At 37.8% G+C, this 24462-nt stretch overlaps 1 protein-coding gene across 3 annotated transcripts; it reads right to left on the minus strand.

The window, feature by feature from the left end:
* Positions 1-8567: 8567 nt before the first annotated feature.
* LOC144633909 (uncharacterized) lies at positions 8568-23328 on the minus strand. 3 transcript variants are annotated; one of them, XM_078492840.1, is made up of 6 exons: positions 23284-23328; positions 21635-21965; positions 21294-21443; positions 21108-21230; positions 11486-11737; positions 8568-10379 (listed from the first exon to the last, which is right to left on the minus strand). In XM_078492840.1, exons 1-6 carry the CDS (start codon positions 23287-23289, stop codon positions 10054-10056), a joined length of 1188 nt encoding a protein of 395 aa, XP_078348966.1. In that variant the 5' UTR covers positions 23290-23328; the 3' UTR covers positions 8568-10053. The 3 variants fall into 3 exon arrangements, with proteins under 3 accessions (XP_078348966.1, XP_078348972.1, XP_078348981.1); XM_078492846.1 differs by lacking the exons at positions 21108-21230; positions 21294-21443; positions 21635-21965 and adding exons at positions 12533-12649; positions 12719-12868; positions 13074-13407 and having other exon boundaries at positions 23284-23307; XM_078492855.1 differs by lacking the exons at positions 8568-10379; positions 11486-11737 and adding exons at positions 16684-18054; positions 18567-18818.
* Positions 23329-24462: the final 1134 nt, after the last annotated feature.

Raw genomic sequence — 24462 nt, forward strand, 5'->3', positions numbered from 1 at the left:
GAATAAGTTCCTGAAAAAACCCATTGAGATATTTTCAGTTTTACTCCCAGCAGTGTCAGCTAAAAAGAATTGAGCATGGATGTTAAAAAAATCTGAATTAAAAAGCTGACATGATAGCATGCATGCATTAACATATTCACCGATCTCTGACATTTACACTAATGACCCATTTTTGGACTGACATGTCCTGATAAAACACAGACACAGCTTGACTGATATACCACCAACACTTATCCATTTTACCACCAATATGTGACTGGTGGCACATCAGTTGATATTCAATCAATACTCTGTCAAAAATGGACTGACATATTGGTCAACTTGATTATCAACTGATGGTCTATTGAGTAATACACTAGGAAAGGTTAACTCTATCTTTAAGCCTATTGGGCTATTACTGCCTTACCACGCTAGTGCTATACTCAAGTTTCATTGTAATAGACTTCAAAGTTGCATTGCACCGTTCCCCCCCCCAGCATTAAATTTTGGTACCAATTATACTATCCATATCAAATTAAAACTGTGGAATTGGTATGGGATATTATGGCCCAAATCTGGCCGATAGATGGGAAAAATAATTATGGGATGTCTGAACTATGATACTGAAATGACAAAGTTTCCATACCATTCATATATTTAAATCTTCCATATATATCAATACCACAATTCCATATCATTTCCACGTATGGGAATTTTATGGAATTTTATCAAATACAATTAAGAGCAGCAATTCAATGCAACATATGGGTATATTTAACAATTATTCGCCAAAGGCGAGGTGAATCACGGCGAATATTTGTTAAGAGATTCACTGAGCCTGAGGCGAATAATTGTTTTAGTCTAATTTTCAGAGGTAAATATCAAGAACTATAAAATAAAGAACTAAAACACAGAACCAACAAACACAAGTCTTCGCTTGAATACTTGTAAACAAGTTTAATTCATCGATTGTAAATCGGAAATATTTACAGTTAAGTTTAAGCAATAAAACGAAACAAAACAAAACACTACAAAAAAGACAGATATCTAGTACCTTTGTTTAATCGTTGGCGGCTTCTGAGCAATTGTGTAAATCCTCTTGAAATAAGTCGAGTAGCTCTGATGTGAAGAGAACTGAGTAATTTTTGGTCAATTGATCTGCCACTGAGTTTCTTGTGGCCGCCATGTGATCTCCAAAACCACCGTCCTTAGCACAAATTCTAATTCCTTGAGAACCATCTCTTGAAAATATTTTTGGTTCAAAAGCCTTGGTAGCCAATTTTAAAAATTCCAACTGTTTTGAATACCCCGGACTTGACGTGATTTCTTTCGAATGAACAAAAGTTTCATTCATCAAATGCCGCCATGTTTACTTGCCTGGATGGCAAAGTTGGCGTGGCTTAGTAACCAAGCCCTCAACTGCTTTATTCACCTCTAAGCGAGGTGGATATAATGTCATTAAAACCAGAGCTTCTTGACCAATCAGAATGTCACATTCTTATATTCACCTCTTGAAATTAGACTAATATGGAATATCATATGCTGTATCAAAGCCATATGAAATCCATATATTGGCCATAGATGAACCCATACCAAATCCATACATGGGCCATATATGTCCCATACCAAGGGCTGTAAGGGCTGGATGAAGAGGCATAGTGAGCTAGAGTAACAATTGTATTACCCCAGACACAGCACACAGACTCCAGCCAGGGCTTTAACTCTGACCCCTCAATTAAGGTTTCCAGCAACATAATCATTAGGCCTAGGTAACGTCAACCTCAACCAATATATGGGTGGATTCTTGACCGCAATTTCTCCCCCAACTTAAACCCAACAGCTAAAACTTGATCACTGGATGTGCATGCTATATTTAAAAATTCAAAATGAAAGGAAAATAACCTCCAAAATTATGGTAGAATTTAATTTAAGGGCCCCATGAAATTGATCCATGCACTTAACAGTATCAGTACACAGGAATGCAATAAAAATCCAAGAAACAGAAATTAAATGTGCCATTACATAACTAAGTACAGCAACAACTATAACTGATCTTTAATATCAGTTAAATAATCAGGGAATTAATTTGCAAACAAATTGTAAATATTTCCTTACCTTTAGTATCTGTCCATCATCTGGATACTGATCTAAGATCTTTTTTAGATGCTGGATGAGCGACGGCTCAATCAAATCAAACCCATCATCATCATTTTCTGCTAAAGGACAAAAAGAAATATTTATATAAAAAGCTTTAAATTCCTTTTGAAAAATGTCTAGTGGAGATATTTGTAAATTGCATTTCCAAACTTTTAAGAGGTGAGAAAAGATTTGAACTGTGTTATGAAAGGTGTACCAATTTTTCTATAAAAAGGGCTGTTTAGTACGCACCCACCCCCCTACCACCCAAGACTGTGTCCAGGAAGGCATACACCCTAAGGGTTGCAAAATATGTTAAAGTAGGCATCAGTAACTGAAAGAACAGAGAGCTGTGGCAATTACCCTGGGGGGGGGACTCCTATATGAAACGGACGGGGATACTCGTCGGAAATTTTGAAAAGAACCCCTAAAATAGACCAATCTGGGTGTGGCTCAAGCTTTTCTTGACCCCTAAAAGATACCAAAAAACTAAGAATATAATTTATATTTGTATATTTCTTCGTGTGTAACCTTAAACAAGACCATTATGGCTAAAAATATTGGTGTTTTTCCCGGGACACCCTAAGCGAGACCAAAAATCCAAAATTTACACCCCTAAGCGAGATGACGAGCATCCCCCCCTCCCCCCGGGGCGGCAATTAATGTTCTAAAATAAGGTAATTTATTTTATAAAGTAATTTTATCTAGAGTAACCAGTGACATACTGATACACCTAATTGAAGAAACTTTGACCATGTGAAATGCATAAACCATGAACGATGCAGCCAAATAAGATTCTGGGTAGACAGCATTGGTAAGCTTAATAAAATTCATTTTATTAATAATTAAGATATTTTCTTTCTTTGTGAACCTCAAGAGTATGATTCAAGAAACCTGTCTTATTCTGTCACAGATGACGATAACATTTTTCCGATTATCCAGTAAACTTTTGGGTCGCATTGTTCATGGATTATGTCTCTCATGGCTCACTGATTCTTCAATCCGGTGTATAATCAAGTAGCGGAACTCTGACCGCCTCCGGCTTATTTTTGATAACCTTGTAAACCCCAGACACAGATTGACAGTATTAAGCCTAACTACAAATGCATTACACAACCACATAAGCATCTACTTCCAAAAGCACTAAAGTTACAGGACTCAAGCAATCAACATTGATGCTGGTGTGAGGAAAAGTGACTAAGAGAGTGATTTCAGCTGGTACCCAGCCCCTTCAATTATAGAAGCGGATAATTACCCCGGGGGGGGGCACTCCCATACATGAGCTATATAGGTATGTGCCGCTGTGAAGGGTATGGTTTTCAAGCAGTTTAGTCTGGGATAGGGTATAGAAATCAGAGAGTTTTGGTCTAGAAAAGGGTAGCATTTGCCGGGAAACCGATCGACGGTGACAAATATAGTCCAGAAACTCGGAAGAGAAAGAGGCTTTCCTAAACGTAAATAAAATCATCGCGGCAGCGTTGTTCACAGATGGTTTTCCATTAAAACACTGATAATGATACAGTTCTAACAAAATGCAAGTCTGTGATAGGGTAGGGATTTTCAGTGCCTAGTCTAGTATAGGGTTGCAAAAATCAGCTGAACATGGTCTGGTATAGGGTAAGGGCTTCAAATTCCCAGCGGCACACCCCCACCCAAAAATATACCGGGTGCCCCCCCCGGGATAATTACATAAAAATCTATAATAAAATAATATATAATCTGCATAAAAAATATAAAAAATAAAAGAAGATCTATAATTTATAATACATACCCATGTGCAGTTAGGGATCTTATTATCCCAGGAAAGTCATCTGAAATTTAAGAAATCACATACGACAATTAGGTCAACATATGAATCATTGAGAGAAACACAAAACAAGACCACAACTGGGTCCACCCTTGGCCAGTTAAAAATGCTTAAATCACTTGAAGACCTTGTCAAACAAATGCTGAGACTTTGTCAGCCCTTTCCTGTACCCTTTTTTTGTCGGCATGCATTTTGGGGGGTGTCCGGATTACAACCTTATTCCCAGGGTCCTGTCCTTCTATGCACTGGGATCAGCAACTGGTGCAGTGTAATTTTAAAAATACATTGCATGTGGCACTGACTCCAAGTTCTCATTTCCCTGGGGTATTAAATTTTGTGAAAGAGAATACTTCTTTGCAACTTGTATTATCGGCCAACGGAGTTTGCTTTCTTGCTTTAAAAACAGAGATTTCAGGCAAGGGGAGAGTGTTGAAAAACCACTTACCGTAAAGTTCCGTGTATAAGCCGCACCTTTTTTCTCTAAATTCAAGTCAAAAATCGGGGGTGCGGCTTATCTACGGAAACATCTCTGGTTGGAGTTCTCAAAGGCCTATTAATATTCATAAAAAACTTCTAAGACGTCATTGAATAAACATATAAATGATATAACAACCTGAAAACTTTGTTGTTGTTCACTACCTTTTAGTTTCTCTGCAAAGCTGTTTGCAGTGAAGCTTGCCAGTCACTTGGAATCATGTCTTACCGCCGCGTGCGAGAAGGCACCAAGATAAACGCAAATACTCACAAGGCAAATTGCTGACCGCTTCGGTTTTTTATTGACCTTCACAGCAAATACATCTGCTGGATTAACAAACTCTTATTCTGCATGAAGTTTTAATCCTGTTGTGGGTAGCAGTTTCCAAGAATCTTGAAATAAAAACGTGGTTTCTTCCGAAGAAAATGCCGCCATGTTTGTTTTTAATGCCCAGACTCCTCTCTACAATATTCAGAGCTTGGCTACTAAGCATTCATCATTCGCGTACGATTCGAACGAATTACAAGTGTTTCAGGAGTGTTTAGAAGTGATAATCTCGAAAAAATGCTATCAAGAGAGACTTAATTTATATTAAACATTGCAACAACCACCGTGTCAGTGTCTCGAAACTGTACTTGTTTGCCCTTGATTGTTTACCAATAGAACTTCACTTGAAGACTTGAACTTCAAACTTTATGGTCTGTATTTTTTTTTTCAAAATTTGAGCTTCCAAATCGGGGGTGCGGCTTATCTACGGGTGCGGCTTATACACGGAACTTTACGGTATTAGATTCAAATTAGAAAAAATTCACATAACCATAACATCCAAAAAAATCTAACGATCACAGTTAGCTTATTCGAAGATAATCTAAAGTGTATTTTCCAAATATAAGTGAACAGAATTTGAAATCAATGAAGCAGACAGCTCTTCATTCAAGGCGGTGTAAACAAGACAGCATTTGACCTTAGTACTACTAGCTTATACCCACGCCAGTACCGAATCTCGTTTATGAACTGTGACTGTTAAATGTAACACAAACTTTGTTAAACAGCAAAAAACAACAACAGGATATCTTAAGGTGGCTCAACTGGATTTTCAAGGGGTAACACCGCTCAAGTTTGAGAATAAACTACGTCGCCATTAACAGTGCTATCGAAAAACGATCACCACAGTTGTATTAGATAAAGATGAAATTTTTTCATGACCAGTGTTTTATTGGCATCGGAGTTGCCATAGCAACGAAATGACGTCATTACGTTTTTTACGTTCGCTCGTATTCCTCGGCACCAGGAGATTTTTTCGAAAATCGCTCAAAGGAGCTTGTACCACATATGGCTGCCTCGATGTTGGCAAAGTTTGAACAAATTCTATAAGAGCGTTTTCGAAATATTTGGGGATGAAGTTTTCAGGGCTATAAATACAGTCAAAAACATACTAACGAGAAAATGGGGTAATATCTAAAGAAAACGAAGCGCTTGTGAATTGCAATTTCATCTTATAGTAGTTTGATTCCATTTAAAATCGTGGGAAAACAGTGGTGGGGATTGCTTTGGTCGATTGCGAGAAAAAAGAATTTGATGAGCGTGCGTTCCAGTGCTCTTGTTGAACAATAAAACACTGGTCATGAAAAAATTTCATCTTTATCTAATACAACTGTGGTGATCGTTTTTCGATAGCACTGTTAATGGCGACGTAGTTAATTCGCAAACTTGAGCGGTGTTGCCCCTTGAAAATCCAGTTGAGCCACCTTAAAATAAATGTGGGACTCCTGTAAGATTAAATTTAAATTCCTGAGATTAAGTAAGTCAAATGGCACTCTTCACATGTTGACAGCTACTTCTATTTACGTTAACTTTTTTTTGCAAAAATATTAGAGGAGGGGCGCTTGTTAAACCTCATCGCTTCTGCATGCATTGCGTGCCCTTTATTTAACGGGTTCAACACCAGTTACCCCGGGCCAGTTACCCGCATGCTTCCGCACATTTTAACGATCATAGCCCAACATTTTGTTTTTGTAATACAGGTAATATGAAGAGAAATGAATAGGTTCGCTGTTTAAGTCATCTCCTATGCCTACAACAGTCCAAACCCATGACAGCGACTTAACAAGACTCGTAATTAATCCAGAAGCTCTGTCAGACCGAACTCACTCGTTCGGCCGCCAGCAAAATTTGCGAAAAAGCAAACTAACATAACAGACAAGCACAACGCTAACATAATCAAACTGTCGTAAATTTTACCTTTTCTTCTTTCACTCTTCAGAGTCGCAGAAAGACACAGTAGCTGAACGTTTTTTCCTTGCTAGTCTTGTTCCACGTGCTGACCTTTCGCACAACAACTGGCGTGAATGAAATTCCGGAAAATCCCAGGCCTCCCCAGGGTGCGGCGATGAGCGTAACAAGGGGGGTGGGGATAATCTTTGAATTTTATCAGCCTGCAGAACAGGCTGTTTATTTTGCGGGCCGCGCACAAAATTAAACGCCTGTTCTGCAGGCTAGAATTTTATTCCCAAGGCTACTATTTCAAATTCAACGAGTTTGCTTTAAATTTGAAAAAAAAAAAAAAACAGAAGCCGTCAGATGAGATCACCCAAAACGGTAAAATCATAAAAACCTGAAAAACTGATGGAAGATTGAATCTTCAAAAAGCCTAAAGCCGGGTGTTGAACTAACACTGTTTCGTAGTAGTAGTAGTACTTTAGTAGTAAACTAAACAGAAAACCTTAGTGACAAGTTACAAAACTAGCTAAGACTTAAAACAAGTTAGGACGCAAAGGTCAGCCATTAGGACAAGAGGGAACGCGAAGAGTAGGATAAAAAGGCAGATGTGAAAGATATTACGTACGTGATCATTTGGCCAGGACCTCTTATGCGCGTTTTCGACTGGATAAAATTTTAACTTCAAATTAGAGAACAGTGTGAATCATAATAACGAAAACGAGATACAAATAACTGCCGACAAGATTCTCGGTCTTCAGAAAAACATTCATAATGTATTGAGAATTTAATGCACTAGGTCGCTGGCGTCACTATGCACGTTCTTCACAATTTAAGATAAGAAATATTCCTATCTGGAAAATTTATTAATTGATTTTTAATTTTACAGCTGCAATGCTGAAGCATAGGGAGGGGCCGTGGGGGCCTGCCCCCTCCGCCCCTCCAAAAAAGAAAATTGGCTAACACAAAATAAATGGAGGCTATTGCTTTTTTTTTTTTTTTTTTGAGGCCTTTAAGAGTCACGCCCTACACAAAAGATAATATTCAATTATAAATCGTTTTTCTTGTCGACAGGATCCTTTTATAAGCTGCTTACTTTGAAAACCTACCATAAAGGTAACTTTAACTTTATATCTCTATCTTGATGTACTAAGGTGCATTTCATGTACGAGAATAAATTCTCTTTAAGAGATCTTTAAAAGAGGTGCCAAAATATGTAGCAACTGTGAAAACTTGATATGGAACACCCTAAGTGGTACCAAAACAGGATTGCCAAGTGTTTTAGTGTTATTCAGTCGTAGGCTTGAAACAATAGCCCACTTGCTCGAAACGCGCCATTTTCAAACGCAACTCTAACCAGCAGTTTTTAAACTAAAACAATAGTGGTTATAGTTCGTAATTTTTCAAAGTTAAAACGGATTTTGTTAAAGGAAAGGGGTATCTTGCATTTGCCGCGCGTCAGTTTCCTCGAAACAGTGTAAAAAGTCTAAAAATTAATTTCAAAAATTGTCTCTATACTAAAATACCATGGTTTTGCTGTATTTTCAGGTTCAAAACAATAGTCCTTCCGCTTGCTTAATTCTCCTCATTTTAGGCTTAAATGTAGGTACAACATTCATCTTTAAAAAGCCGTGCGTCAGTTTTAAGATATTGACATCTATAAAGCGCCGAGGCCAGTTTTATCAACGCCACTTGACCGATTTGAGCCCTTTCTTCTCTTATTGAGAGCGCTCTCGCATTCAAATTTGCCGCTTCGTGGATTATGAATAATTCAGGAATGATGTCCACGCATTCTGCCCTATGGCCCCTAAAAGGTACACCGTGCATTCCTCCCCACGGGGGCTGTTAACTGTACGTCAGCTTATAGCTGAAGGCTTCTTGGCTATACTTTTGTTCGTGCTTTATTGAAATGCAGGTGACACACCAAGACAAGCACACATGGTAGCAGCAATAATGAGCTATTTATTTGTCAGTGTTTTAATAAATTTTCAGTTCCTAGAATCTGAGACTTTTACCAAAGTACACTGAAAGACTTATGTGAAAGACACAAAATTGCAACTGGTACATGTTTGCTCATTGTAAGGTGAGCATTTCGTTAATTTTGCTGTGACGAATAATAAACTCATACTTCAGTTTTGTCTTAACTAAAGCATGACTACTATATATATACATTTCAAAACTATTTTCTACCTTATTAAATTTATCTCGTTTTCAAGCCGCTTTTCAACTAAACACCAAATTGCAGTGATTCTTCAGATGCGCCAAGAGTGGTTCTGCGTCAGTGATGCAATGACGAGACTTTAAGCGACTGAAACCGATGAAACAAACTGCTTTTGTAATTACAATTCTTACTTGTGTTGCAAAAGAGATTCTATTATGTACAATTCTGAAAAACTAAGCTATGTCTTCTGATCAGAGAGAATGTTAAGGGAGCTGTGATTTCCGAGATGCCCTTTCCTTCCCTTTCTTTGTCTTGTTTTAGCACAACTTGACCTGTTATCTCAAGAGTCTCATCAGCTTACTCCTTATTTTTTCTTCCTTGTCAGCCGTCAGTTTCATTTACAACGTTATATGATGTGAGGAACTAGCTAACAATTCTTCGAGAGAAACTGCTGAAAATATTAAAGATGTGCTCATCATTGCAAACATTAAGTAAGGTCGTATAGTGTGATCGTCCAGTCGAATGAAGGTCTGTTGTTGGTGACTGATGTTTCAACAACCTGAGCGGAAGTCATCTTCAAAGTAAAGTGAGAAGTTGTTGTCAGTCGATGTAAAGTTTATTCATCTTCGATCCGTCTATTGATAGTTAAATTAATTCGTTCCGTTCCGTCTATTGTTAGTCAAATTAAGTTGTTTTGTTTGCGGTTCGTTTGTCGGCTCTGTTTATATCGTGAATAAGTCGTTAGTAAGGTGCGGGTAGTTATTGATATCTGTTGATAGGCGCCTGTTCTAAGTTTGTGTACCAACTTTCCAGAGTCAGTCGTTGAAAATAGTTAGTTCTGTAGGTTAAGCATTCTGCAGAGTCCCAGACTGGGACTGCTGAATTGTGAGATGGATTTAGACGGCGCTAATCGACCAACTGCCTGAGAGTGGTTTCCATGAAATCGCTTGCGATCGCTAGGGATCGTCTCGATCGTAAGAGTCTTCTTGATCGTCCCAAAAACCAAGAAATACAGTGTAATTTCGAAATCGTGAACCTCCAAGGAAAGCAAAATTTGGTTCTAAACATGGGGAGTTTGAGAAATCGGGGGTAAAATTGCAGTCCTCGACTATTAAAGTGAAGCGAGGGAAACGACTTTTGGTTGGATCAAGCTATCTGGAGTTTGAGAAATCGATTGTTGGGAAATCAAAGATTTCACTGTATTTAAAAATAAAAACTGAGCGTGTGGTGTCAAAACGATCGAAACGAGTGCATGAAACCAGCTTTATTTAGATCCATTCAAGAGGCTGTTAGGAAGAACACTTCAATATCGCTCGGAGAAAATGAAAAACTTCCAGCAAAAAAACTGCACTCAACAGAATAAGAACACCCATCAGGAGGTGAATAGCAATTTGGGCGTGTGTAAGACAGAAGGTTTGTAGAGGCGAGATTGCTAATTTTTAAATCGTAACCATTGCCAAATGTAACAAGAGAACTCGAACATCTATAAACAGGACAATACACGTTTGCATTGCCGCTCTGAGTGAGTTTCACTGGATGATATCCCTTGGTGTTGTAAAGTGAGAAGATGAACGCTTGACTGTCGGCTGCGTACGAACAAATACCTAAAACGACAAACAGAAAAGGTGTTATATAATATCTCTGCCAGCCGAAATATTTAGTAAACAAACCTCTTCAGGCGGCTGGTATATTGGAAGATTATGCCCGAGGCTACGTAAAAAACCCGGCATAGCTGTGGTCGGAAACAAATGTAAGTTGATTGGTTTACGTGACGTTTTAACTCTGTGATTTCAGTAAAAGTTAGAATTGAATGTGACTTCATTCGTTTGTTTTGTGCTTGCCTGTAAAATTGGGCGACGGATATCAAATCGGACGGGGTATATTCGCTGATACCCGTCGTCCCACGTGATGCCTTTTGTCTAATGAGTGCGGGCAAAAATTAATGGGTGGGTTATAATGGCCAACATATAATGCTTTAATTTGCTCTTATTTTTCCTAGTGCCAGCCTTGTATTCAATTTGAAGAGATAAAGACTTTAAGATAGACTGTACTGATTGAACTAACATGTTTCCTCTTATTTTTTTTTTTTTGTAACATACATTTCACCGCGTTATAATAGTTATAATTGTAATGATAATGATATAATGTTAGTTTACCAGGGTGACCTCATCAGCATAAAAGTGCTGTTATCAATCAGGGCCCTTCATACTTCATCAGCTAACCAGTGCAAAGATCTATACTATACATTTGTCAGCTTCTAGTGACGGAATCGCATGACCTATGATCATGAACTGATGAAGTCACAAGGGCTTCTATGTATAAACAATAACAACACCTCTTTGTTTACCCTTTCAATTTTTTCTTACATAAAGCAATACAGCTTTGAAAAAACCAAGGTTGCTGGAACCAGAAATAACCATTGGGTTTAAAATGCCAGGTTTTCAGTTTACAAATTGACTGTGCTAGTTTTTGTGTAAACTCTCGAAATGTGTGCAAAGCGCATTTGTGAGTCACAAAAGCGCAAATACAAGATGAAAGAGAAAACTTTCCGTTTGACCCTATTCCTGGGATTTCTGAAATTCAATTTTTTTTTAGCTGGAGTGGTAAAGGTGGGTCGGGGAATGTTTATCAAGCTCTCAAACTGTATGAGTTGGTTGCAAACGCACAATGTTTTCTCTCAGCAAAGTGTAAAATACGACTGTATACTTACTGCTCCGCCACGAGATGCTTGTGAATCCACCAAATATGTAATTATTAACACGAATAATAGCCAGTGTAGGTCCTTTGTCGTCACAGAGGCTGTGAAATGTTGACGCCTCCCAGCCGTCTGACAGCGCGTGGTAACATTTCGTCCACGAAAAGGAGCTGTGGCCTTGGAGGACTGGGTCGAGGAATTGTGTAAGATCATAGATGAAGGTAGTGTTCCCAAAGTCATGAAGAATCGTCGAAGTGTGAAACTGAGCTAGAAACAAAGGAACGTCAGCAACATTAAAACAAACAATTGAAATTACATGTAACAACAATTAATTATAAGTAATCACATGATGTCGAGTGCAATGTGGAATAAATGAGCCAATTTGCATATTGGAATAAATAAATTTTGCAAGGCTATCAATTTTTAAGTCCTGCAAACAAGTGCTTATTTATTTTTAATTGCACGAGAAAAAATGATTTGATTGCTTATGAATAATAGACATGAAAAAGGGACAGAAAGAAGAAGAAAAAAGTAAAAGAAAACTAGATGATTCTTTACAGCGCGTGCCTTTTTGTAGTGTTATTCACGGCAAGTGTTTAGTTGGAGCACCGTGTAAATAATATCAAGTTTAAACTTTCACAAGAGTGAAATACTGAAATTCATTCAACTGCAAACTCGCAAATGTGTGAGGATTTTTTTTAAACTTTCCAAACGTTTCTAAAGCAAAATTGGTTAACAATAGTCGATAAAAGCCAATGTTCATTAGGAATCATCCTCGATTGTAAAAGTTCGGCGTTTACAAGAGCTGGATGGCCCTTGTGAAACCTGAGGTGCACGCTTCGAGCAGCAAAACATAAAAGAAACCTGGCAGTTGTTAAATGTGTTCATCATGGCTTGTTCCTAAGACATCATCGTGGTCGGATTTACAGAAAGATCGGGACGAAACCTGGAAAATGAAGGTGGGAATTGGGTTTTCTTTGATCCTAGTAGTGATGGCCCCAGCTTTTGGTCGTGATTCATTACTGTTGTGATGTTTTATTAACAAAATGATGAGGCCCTTACCTGCTATTTCGCAATAAGCACCAGTCCACCGCGAGCTGCATTCACATGTGTAGTTCACGTGACCAGTAACGCACGTGCCTCCATTTTGGCAGCGAGGGTTGACACAAAAATCTGCAACTAAAAATTTTACTTTGTTAGCCAGAGATAGGCTTGGAGAAAACAAAACGAAGAAATGGTAACTTGTACCTTCTGTGTTCATGTCACAGTAAGCCAAGATAACCTCTCCAGAACCACTAGGATCCAACCACGAATTACTGCTGACCGCTTGTCCTCCTTCATTTGCTTTGATTTCCTTGCATGACTGAGCTGGCAGAGTGGGAATGGAGCCGAGAGGAACTAAAGCAATAACATTGAAAAAAACTTTATTGTGAAAACAATTTCCTTACAGTGGCGATATAATGATATCATAAATATATAATTAAAAAACATAAATTTAAATTACCGAGCTTAAACTGAATATTAATAGGAAGATTGTGAAAATTGAGGCATACTACGGTCAAGGAACTAAACTTCAAGCTCTGACAAAGACAAAATAACTTACTTCGTTTAATTCCTCCTTTCATGTACATCCGTTTTTGATCTGGGACGAAATTGTCGGGTTTAGCTTCTTTCGTGCGGTTACTAAGCTCACAGATGTCTTCGTTGATGACGTAGTTAAAACTCTGACATATCGGCTCCTGCTGACATTTCGTGAAACATTCATCCGGGCTTTTTACTTCCCCAGTAGCAAACACGTGACCCTTCAGGGCCTTACCAAAGATTGACTGTTCTGAGCCACAGCGACCAGCGGTTTCACCGTTACATATCCGGATGAGAGAATAACAAAGAATAATAGATGTAAGCCATGTTCCATTAAATATTTTACCAGGAGATGCCTATATAAGGAAAGTAAAAGAAAACAAAATAATTCTAAAATGATACAGATGGTTAAAATCACACAAACGACGTTAATCACAAAACAAGTGGCTGCTTTCGATTTCTTTAAAATTAAAATTAAGTCAAAATGAAATTGTTATTAAAATAATCAATATTTTTTAGAAGCCCGCTGAAAACCCGGTACCCCTGATGCACGAAAAGTTTGATGAATCTCGTTAAATGGCTTCGCCTCTACTTTTTTGTTTTGTTGAATAAATGATCTTGTAGACAGCACGATTTGATCAGAAAAGTTCTAATTGTTGAAATGGAAGAGTTACAGTGCCAAAGAAAGCAACGGATGAAGTAAAAGAATCATTGCAATAATATTGCATTTCTTTGAAGTGGTGTACATAGTGTGCATAATAATAATAATAATAATAATAATAATAATAATAATAATAATATCTTTTATTTAGACACGATAAATTTACAGCATAGCTGATGTGGTCGTGTTTAAGTTACCTAAGAAATAATCATAACAAAACTAACACTAAGATAAATACGAATACTAACTAAACTTATTTACAATATACAAGATATTTACAATATTTACATGCACTAGCCTATTTACAATTTTCTATTTACAATATCGAGATTTTTGATGGCCTTTAGTTCCCTATTGAAGGAAGCTAAGCTTTCTTTAGCCCTCCAGGCATTGGGCAAATTATTTCACCTTTTTGCGCCAATGTATGAAACTGATTTCAGTTGCATGCCACTATTTTGCCGTGAACTGTGCGAATTTCATTTGAAATTATTTAGCAAAACAGACTCCAGAAACGCGTCCAGTAAATTAAGTCACAAATTGAGGACAGAGTTTATTATTATTAATTTTTCTGGAAAATGTGATAAAAAAAATAATATAAGAAAATATAAGAAACAGCTGTCTTTGTCAGTTTTGTTAAGCCGTGAAGTTAGTGAGACTGAAACAATTAAACAGTCGCAAAACATGAGTGAATTGACCGTAAATTTTAGAAGGACATCGGCAACAATTATTTGGCTGAAAAAAAAAAAAGACATAACAAAAGATGAAAAGGAAAACTAAGAATGATAAAAACGGTTTGTAGCTGATCTTAAAAAACGGTTTAAATAAAATTAGAAGAACTTTCCGTCATCTCTCAGACCTCGCTTACAGCCGCTCCCTTGAATAGACCTTGAAGGACTGACGTGCATCCGACTTCTTCCCAAATTAAATTTGAGTTAAACCATAAACAAAATCTGTCTTTTGTGCTCTGATGAATATGCTTTGTTTTTCGATTCAATTTGCAAAATTTATCCCATGCATTGAAGTTCAAATTAAAAAGGAAGCTTCATTGCAATTTTAATTTACTCGTTTATCCCTAACCATGAATCCACATCGAAACAAAGCATCGTTTGTAATTTATTCGCAATTCCCGCCGCCGCCAAAGAATGATAATTTTGAGAAACGACAGCTGTGAAAAATAACCTTTTCTTTCTAAAAAGTAATTTTAAGAACTCAACAGAATTTGCGCATTAAAGATAAAAAACTTGCTTTATCTTTTGACAACAAACTTGTTGGGTTTACGTTAATAAAAACTCCTTCCCCGTACGGGGGCCAAGTTGTTCAGTTCTGTGAATGCAGCCAGTTATATGAAGCACGAAGCGCTTATTTGAGATTAGGGGCTTACGTTATCTTTTATCAACAAACTCATTGTGAGTAGGCTTACTTCAACCCTTCTTCGCGAGAAGTGGCAAAAATACCTGGTCTGAACAAACTGGATTTTCGCGCGTGTTCAGTGTTCCTCATTTACTCGAGAAACTTCAGTCTACAGGCATCCGCAGTGGTCGACTGATTGGCTTGGTTGAATTTGACTTTCGCGTACTAGTTTATTCAACTTTTGGGTAGCGCAACATCTTATCTATCATTTACTCATTTTGTCTAGAGAGTATCAATCAAAACGTGTGCCATAACGCGATATTTAAAAAAAAATATCAGAAAACTTCATGTCACATGGCAGTAGCCTGTCACATGGCAGTAGCCGTGAATTTCATGCCATGTATTTAACACTGAACACGGCCGAATATGCGTTTTCTTGTTTCCCCTAAAAGCAGAAGTTACCCTTTTTGTAGTGGAAAATACACTAAATTTCTGGTTTGTCGTTGCGATTCGTTTCGGTCATTTAACGATCGATATTCTTCAGCCCGCCCAAATGCTATTAATAGTAAAATAAATTGGAACAAAACCCTGCGATAACGAGCCTCGATTATAAAGAAGACATTTCATTTTTGTAGGCTCTTGGTACATGGTTGTATCGTCATATCTTCGTTATATCGGGCTTTCACTTTACTTCGCTTACCCAAAGACAATACAAATGCAGATTCTTTACGCTTAATTAAATATTAATGTCGCATGCAAACATTTTTAGAGGGCCCCCTTTCCCTGTTCAATGTTGAACCCTTCGTGGATAAGGATTGTTTGTGCAATATGTTTAGAAGCTCAACATTGAGAAGGGGAGGGGCGAGGAATGGAAGAAACTTGGTAACCGTGTCTACCACTTTTGACGAGGGTTGTAGTATTGCATTGCGCATCCTTACTGCGCAGAATTTTACGCGTAATTAGCGCGCGCACATAAACAAAATGGCGGCTTTTTTATATGCGGCTTGGCTCGCGAGAGAGATAAATCGTCGTTTTCTCGTAAACGAATACGGTGACCTATCATTTTTTTTTTCTCTTAGTTTGAGAGTATCGATCAAATTCGTTCTGTAAAATGAATACAGATCAATTTCTATGGCAGAATAATACATAATCAACGAAAACGTGTACTTTCCCAGTACTCGCAAAGGAATTATTAAGGAATTATATGGTAAATACATAGTCTTCCTTCTCCTAAACGAATACGGTGACCCCCCCCCCCCCTTTTTTTTTATTTCAAAATTTAACTTCCCTGACGGTAAACAACAAACTAGCAAAGTTTGGTTAAAAATCTATGAGCAGTTTTATTTCCCAGGAATTACCTTAACTGCGGCTTACTTTGAAAATGTACCCTTAAGAGATGCCAAAATATGTAGCAACTGTGAAAACTTCAACTAAATCACCCTTGTGTTAACCCATAAAAGTTATAACGTGTATCCCCGTCAGTGCTATATAGTGGGTCCTTCCATCCGGGACTGCTAGTTGTAAATCTGTTTTATGTTTGGTTTACCTTTATCTAAATACTGCTGAAGCATTGAGACAAGCACGCACGGTGACAGACAACTATGAAGTATTTATTTCTCAGTGTTGTAATGAATTTTCAGTTCCCTGAATTCTGGGATTTCTACCAAAGTACACCGAACGACGGCGAAAGACAGCTAGAATAGCAACGAATACATGCTTGTTCTTGCTCGTAAAGTGAGCATTTCGTTAATTTTGTTGTGACGAATTATTAAATTATCACTAAATAAGATTACTGTATATACATTTCACAACTATTTTGAACTTTATGAAATTAATCTCTTCCTCAAATTTCTCTCCAACATAAAGTGCAGTAATTCTTTAATTAGGTCGAGAGAAATTCTACGTAATGAAGTAATGACGAGATTTAAAGCGGCTGAAACCGAGGAAACAGACTGCCAGATCTCTGATCAGAGAGAATGTTAAGGGAGCTCTGTTATTCGACATGCCCTTTCCTTTCCTTCCTTTGTCTTGTTTTAGTGCAACCTGACCTTTTACCCAAAGAGTCTAATCAGCTTACTCCATATTTGTTTCTTGCTTGTCTGGCGTGTTTCATTTACAACTTTATACAATGTGCAGAACTAGCTATCAATTCTACCAGAGAAGCTGCTAAAAATATCAAAGATGTGTCCGTACATGGATCATTGCAAAAATTGAAATAATCCATTATCTAACAGAGAACCAGCTAGTAAATGCAAAGGGCTGGTTTCCATTTAATCGTCCTTATTTTCCCGATTGTCTTAAAACATTTTAAAGCGATATAAACGATATGGATGATTTTTGGCTTTCATGTAATCGTTTCGGTCTTCTCAAAAAGTGAGCCAGTTTCGCGAGAGTCTTAAACAAAATGAAGGCCTCTCGAGCAAAAATGAGTTATAAGATAGTTTGCTGCCTTTTGGGGTAGATTCAGACCGCCCTGATCGTCCCAATTGTCTGAGATCGGATTGGTTGCCGTTAAATCGTTTAAAATATAGAATCTGAAGCTGCCCACGCGGTCGAGATCGTCTTTATTGTGAGAATCGTCTTGATCGTCCCAAAACTATTTAAGAAAAAACGACTGTGGCGTACGTAACGATCGAGACGATAGTATGGAAACCAGCCTTGTCTCGATCCATTCAAGACGCTGTTAGATAAAACACCTCAATGTCGCTCGGGGTATATCGATAGCTTCCAGCAAATACAGTACACTGAGCATTCAAAGAACACCCGTCAGGAGGAAAATACGAATATGGTTTAGTGAAGGAGTTTTGGTTTGTAGAGGCAAGACTAAAAATACGTATATCGTGACCTTGGCCAAATGTAATCATATAACTCGAGCATCTATAAACAGCACAACACGAGTTTGATCTTTGAGTGAGTTTCACTGGGTGATATCCCTTGGTGTTGTAAAGTGAGAAGATGAACGCTTCACTGTCGGCTGAGTAGGAACACGCACCTGAAATGAGAAAGAAATACTTAAAAAAGGTACCAAATTACCTCTGCTCTGCTCTGCAAATGAGTGTTCCCTTTCTCCGAAGTGCCAGCCTTGCATTCAATGTGGCTTTTTCTCTCGACCAGCGACAGAGATCAAGGCAGTTGTAGGAAGATTACACCGTTTGAACTAACGTTTCTCTGTTTTTGCAAAATACATAACATGGTGTTGTCTTCGAGCTTCATCTAGCCGCAAGTCTATCTATCCCATATGGGTCAGTTGCTAGTGAGGCAGTCGTGGGACGTATAAACTGATGACATTACAATGACAACAGCGCGGAAATCCCGAAATGCATGCATTTGTGAGTTTTCAAAGCGCAAATGCCAAATGAAGGAGAATTCTTTGTATTTTAGTTTCGTTAACTCCTGGTCCTGGGATTTATGAAATTTTAAAATTGGTAAAGCTGGGTTGGGGGATTGGTCATTAACTCTAAACGTTTGCTCTCGGCAAATTGCAAAATACGATGGTATACTTACTGCTCCCCCACGAGACGCTTGTAAATCCACCAAATATGTAATTATTAACACGAATAATAGCCAGTGTAGGTCCTTTGTCGTCACAGAGGCTGTGAAATGTTGACGCCTCCCAGCCGTCTGACAGCGCGTGGTAACATCTCGTCCATGTATAAGATCTGTGGCCTTGGAGGACTGGCTCCAGGAATTGAGTAAGATTATGGCTGTAGGCAGGGTTCCCAAAATCATGAAGAATCGTCGAAGTGTCAAACTCAGCTAGAAACAAAGGAAAGTCAGCAACACTAAAACAAACAGCGTAATGCATGAAACAATAAATTATCCCGGCAAAATCGTGGTATTTCTCAGGTCGTTGACAATGTGGTAACACCTAAGTTTACATCTGTTCATTATCACAGATGAGTTAACTCGCTCAAGCCCTTGTTTCTGTTTTGTGAAATGAATGGTAAGTAGTCAGATGAAACTCAAGAGTGTTATGAATTGCAGAGGATCGAAGTGATGCTGGGAACCATAAAATTCTTCAAATCATAACAGGAAACGGTTAATTTATTCTTTTTATTAGATTCGTCGAATGGTTATTTTACCTGTGTTCACCTATATTAGAACCATATTACAGTGCGAATACTCGAACCGGGACAGTTGGAACAAAGTTAACCAATGACAACGTTAATTGAGAACAAAGGATGTCGACCTTTTTCGTTAACAGACCAATGACGTTCAAGAACGCAAACAATAGATTTACAGAAAAATTTGAAAACTCAACAACGTTGCAAATAGTTGCGGACCTCTCAGGAAACTCGCCTTGTTTTTGATTGGTTAGTTTCGATCCTTAATTTTCAAGAGGTCGTAGATAGAGATCGTAGATAGATAAAGTTAGACAAGTAAGATGTATGTTACAATATCATCTTCGCGAAAAGTTTACAAATCAAACTACGAACCGTGAATTTTCTCTTTACGGCCAGGAGTTGTGAATTGAATATTCCACACTGTGTTCGCTCTTGTTTAAAAATTTTCACTCCGGAAATAAAATGAAGACTGAAATCAAATTCACGCCGTAATTATTTTCATTTCGCTCTAGCTTTTCAGTAGCTTTGCTCTGTCTGTTGCCTTGAAATCGATGCGAGTCACTTCCTCGCCAATGTTAATAAATTGCTTTTACACCTTCGTATGACTTTGAAATTCACGAAAACAGAATACTTATATCGTCGGTCAATGCCGTATAACTGTCCACAAGTTACCACTTTACATTTTTTGACACGATTTGAGGCCACGTGAAATGTAAACATCAGGTCGAATGTTGTTTTCGCTTGTTTGCTCACGGACTCATTTTCTGTCGGTTTAATATCTACTGTTACAACTTTGTAAACTCACGGTTTTCGTGAAAGAGGAGTTTGTTCCGTTTCGTCATTGAGTCTTCAATCTTTCTGTGGTTTTATAAAATTACCACAGGCTAAAGTCACTGAAACTTTCATGGGAGAAAATTCATTTCATGCGGCGAAAGCAAAATTGCCATAAATAAAATATGAAAGGTCAGTTGTCGCTGTGGCGGCGTCCCAAATCTTTCTTGCCTTGCCTTTCGTCAGAAACAAAAAATAATCACAACAAACACGAGTATGTAACTTAGAAGAGTGAAAACAACTGACTTTTCAAATATGAAATCTAGAACGTTTCTATTCACTTTCTGCTCACATGCGACATAAGACACTGCATACGACGGAATAGGCACTTGAGACGTCCTTTGAAACAATTCCATCCCGTTTCGCGTCTTCGCGCTTGTCGTGAATAAAAGCGTCCTTCGTTATTCTTTACTGTGCTATCACCAACGAAGAGCAATACAATTTTATCAGAAAATTTCTTTTGAAGAATTTTTCAGCCTGTGAAAGCCAACTTTTGATTACGGTTTTACGAGCGCTACTGAAAATTTGGTGCAGTCAGTGAAAATTTAGGATCGAAACTATCCAATCAAATACAAGGCAAGTTTCCTGAGAGGTCCGCAACTGTTTCAAACGTTGTTGACTGTTTAAATTTTGTTGCAAATCTATTGTTTGCGGTCTTGGACGTTATTGGTCCATTTCTAAAAAAGGTCGCCATTCTTTGTTCTCAATTAGCGTTGTGATTGGTTAACTTTGTTCCAACTGTCCCGGTTTGAGTATTCGCACTGTAAAGATCTTTCTATGAAATTTCGAATAACAAAATGTTTTGTGAAACATTTCAGAAGAAAAATAAGCGTTAGGAAAATAGAACGACGTTTCGATGACGCCATGTCATCATTATCAAGTTAAAATTATAATACGGAGTTCATGCTTATATAGTGATCACGGGTGTGATAATATATTAGCATATTAAGATTTTAAATAAACAGTTAAGCACGCACAGAATCTGATTGCGTGTTATGTTTCGGCTTTATGTTTCTAATAAAGAGCATTTCGTAAATTAAACAGTCCAACTTCGTGCGGCATTTCTTTAAAACAGAAAACTGGTCTTGTACATTGTAGACTTGCAGCTGGTGGTCTTCTTTTAAGTTTCTATAAATCACACGGCCCTTACTTGCTATCTTGATTTCACAGTAGGCACCAGTCCACCACGAGCTGCATTCACATGTATAGTTCACGTGACCAGTAACGCACGTGCCTCCATTTTGGCAGCGAGAGTTAACACAAAAATCTGCAACTAAAAATTTACTTTGTTAGCCAAGAGATAGGCTTTAAACAACTTGACAACTTGAGAGGGTACCTTCTGTGTTCATGTCACAGTAAGCCAAGATAACCTCTCCAGAACCACTAGGATCCAACCACGAATTACTGCTGACCGCTTGTCCTCCTTCATTCGCTTTGATTTCCTTGCATGACTGAGCTGGCAGAGTGGGAATGGAACCAATGGGTACTAAAGAGAATAATATTAAATAAAACTTCATTGATTATAATGATAATTTTCTTACAGTGGCGATATCACGATATAATAAAAACGATATTACGATCTTTAAATTACTAAGTAGGAAATATTGTAAAAATGGAAACCGGTTTCGATAGATGAACTTTCCTTACGACAGAGAGAGCTTGAAGAAAAAACCTTACTTCGTTTAATTCCTCCTTTCATGTACATCCGTTCTTGATCCGGGACGAAATTTTCGGGTTTAGCTTCTTTAGTGCGGTTACTTAGCTCACAGATGTCCTCGTTGATGACGTAGTTAAAACTCTGACATCTCGACTCCTGCTGACATTTCGTGAAACACTCATCCGGGCTTTTTGTTTCCACAATAGCAAACACGTGACCCTTTAGGGCCTTGCCAAAGATTGACTGTTCTGAACCACAGCGACCAGCGGTCTCGCAATAACACATCCGGGCCACACAACACAGAAGAAGATATGCGAGCCATGTTTCATGGGATATATTACCATGACGTGACTATATATAAGGATAAGGAAAGTAAAAGTAAACAGAATCATCCTATAACGATATAGGTGCCAAAAACTACGCAAAGGAGGTTGGACACAACAAAAATGATTGTTTTCGCATGTAATACGATTTTTAATAACAAATATATAGTTGAGAAAAATGTAATATTCAACGGCATGTCACGAGCGTGGGACAAAAGTATAATCTGATTCCCAGGCGGGAATCGAACCCATGACCTCCAAAATATATCCAATATCAAAAGCTCATACGTAGTTAATAGCTCCATTGTTTCTTCTTTGAAGATGTTCACAAGTTTATACAGAAAAAATCAAAAGCAATACTTGATAATTAATGTTGTGATAACGTGGCAAATCTTTGTTCACTTGGTTTGTGTTACCTTTTTTTATTCAGGAGGAGAAAAATGTGACTTCCAATATGGACGTTTTTAATTAAGGGCACTGGTAAAATATTTCAGTTTACTTGTCTTATCACATAGAATGCAAATATTTTTTTTTTAGTTTAAGGGAATTTCATTCCGTTCAACCGGATTCGCAGTCTTATTCTTTTCATTGTCGTTCCCTTGCTCACAACTAAACTTGTCACAAAATTTAACTTAATACCATAGTGCCCTTGAAGTTTTTTTCTACGTCCAATAATTAAAAGGCATCTGTTGGACAAAGTTCGTAAATTAAGCGCATAGATTTTTCGTCTACGAGTACATTTAAGGTGTTCTACAACATTCACAGCCAGGGCCGTATCTAGCAATAGGCAAGACGAGGCAAGTGCCTCGTCTGATATTAAACCAAGATTAAAAACGAAATAGTTTAGCTGGGAAAATAATTCCCAGTTGAACAAGATTGATTTTTTCAAGAAATACTTTATGAAAAATGTTTGAGAAAGAGTTTCAGAGCTTCTTGTTCTCCTAGAGAGATTTTGCTTCGTCTATGCCAAAGGACCGACTGGTTACGGCCCTAATAGGATTTTTACTGAGTACGTATTACCAAATTGATCTCAAGTCATTGACGTGTATTCTAGGGGAAAAGTTAGTGAGGCAAAAATAGTTTTTAACTCTACACGCAACATAAAGGATTGCTTTCCGGGAAAATGTCCGGCTAGTAGCGCCTAATTTTTCTGAACTAAAATATGAAAAATGTAGAAGGAAAGCTAAGCTAAGGAACAGATAGCTTCCTCATTTTGTTAAATAAAGTTAGCGAGCTTAAACGATTTAATCTGACGCGAACAGTAAATCAACCAAAGATTTTTAAACGCAACGTATTTGTCTGATAACATACATGATAAAAGATTAAAAGGAAAACTAAGAACTCACCGTCATCTCTCAGACCGCGTCTACCTCCTTGTCCCTTGAATTGACCCTGAGGGACTGACGTGAACTTGACTTTTCCAAATTTATTTAGAGTGAAACCATAAACATCTCTTGTGTTCTTATGAATAAGCTTTGTTTCTTGATTTATTGCACGAAGGCTATCCCATGTTTGGAAATAAAGAAAATCTTCATTTCAATTGAATTTAATCTTTATATTCAAGCAGGGAATTCCAGACGACTGTTTATAATGTACTTGCAATCTGGAGATTTCCGTCGACAAAAAAGAATAGCAGTTTTTTGAAACGACAGCTGTGCCAGGGAAATTTGGAGAACTCAGGAGATGGAGTCTATTAAGGATAGGGGGCTTGCTTTGTCTTTTAACAATCACCTCACTGCGCTTACGTCATTGGAATATTCCTTCTCCTTCTTAACAACTGGAAGTAAAGAAAACCTACAGACCTAGTCAAAAGTATTGACAGTGTTATCAAAGGGTATTTTTATTGATATCTGTCGTTGGACATCAGAACTTATATTCAAAGACAAACATGGTCAAACATAGTAATTTATCTCGCGGCAAAATAATGATCACTGACCACCTTTTAGCCTTTCCCGTACGTGGTGCCAAGTTATTTTTGAGAGCGCAGGCCATTTAAAGCGTTTCCTGGAGATCGGGGCCAGCTTTGTTTATTTAACACTGAACACGGCCGAATATTAGTTTTTTTGTTTCCTCTAAAAGAGGAAATTGCCCTTTATTTTGTAGTGTAAAATACACTAAATTTCAGGTTTGTTTTTGCTTGTTAAAAATAATCATGAAACCCCGATATAACGACCCCCTTTACAACAAATTCCTGGTATAACGAACGATATTCTTCAACCCAACCAAAGTTATTAGCTGAATAAAGTGTAATGGAAAAGAACGAAAAAAAAATGGGGAGCTCCGCTTTTTAGGCTTGCCTAAATCTATATATTTGTCATATTCTGTACCTAAATGGAATTTACCGTGTCTAAATAAAGTATTACCTAAAGCGGTTTTCGCTTAAGTGTCGAAAGTGATACGCGTTTGCATTGGTTTTGCATTTCTACGCTCAGTGATTGGTTTAATCATTATTATTTAATTATTATAATGATTATTTTTTAAAACTCTCGCGCCACATTCTCAGCCAATCAGAAGCAAGACCAAAA

The sequence above is a fragment of the Oculina patagonica genome, chromosome 1, assembly GCF_052425735.1.
Source record: "Oculina patagonica isolate OP01 chromosome 1, crgOcupat, whole genome shotgun sequence".
In the NCBI taxonomy this organism is placed as follows: domain Eukaryota; kingdom Metazoa; phylum Cnidaria; class Anthozoa; order Scleractinia; family Oculinidae; genus Oculina; species Oculina patagonica.

Excerpts from the sequence above, each read along its gene's own strand:
- LOC144633909 (XM_078492840.1), bottom strand. Across the intron at positions 21,231-21,293 it reads CTGTGACATGAACACAGAAG|TTGCAGATTTTTGTGTTAAC; the intron begins GTACCCTCTCAA and ends GTAAATTTTTAG. Across the intron at positions 11,738-21,107 it reads CTGTGAAATCAAGATAGCAA|CTCAGTTTCACACTTCGACG; the intron begins GTAAGGGCCGTG and ends CTTTGTTTCTAG.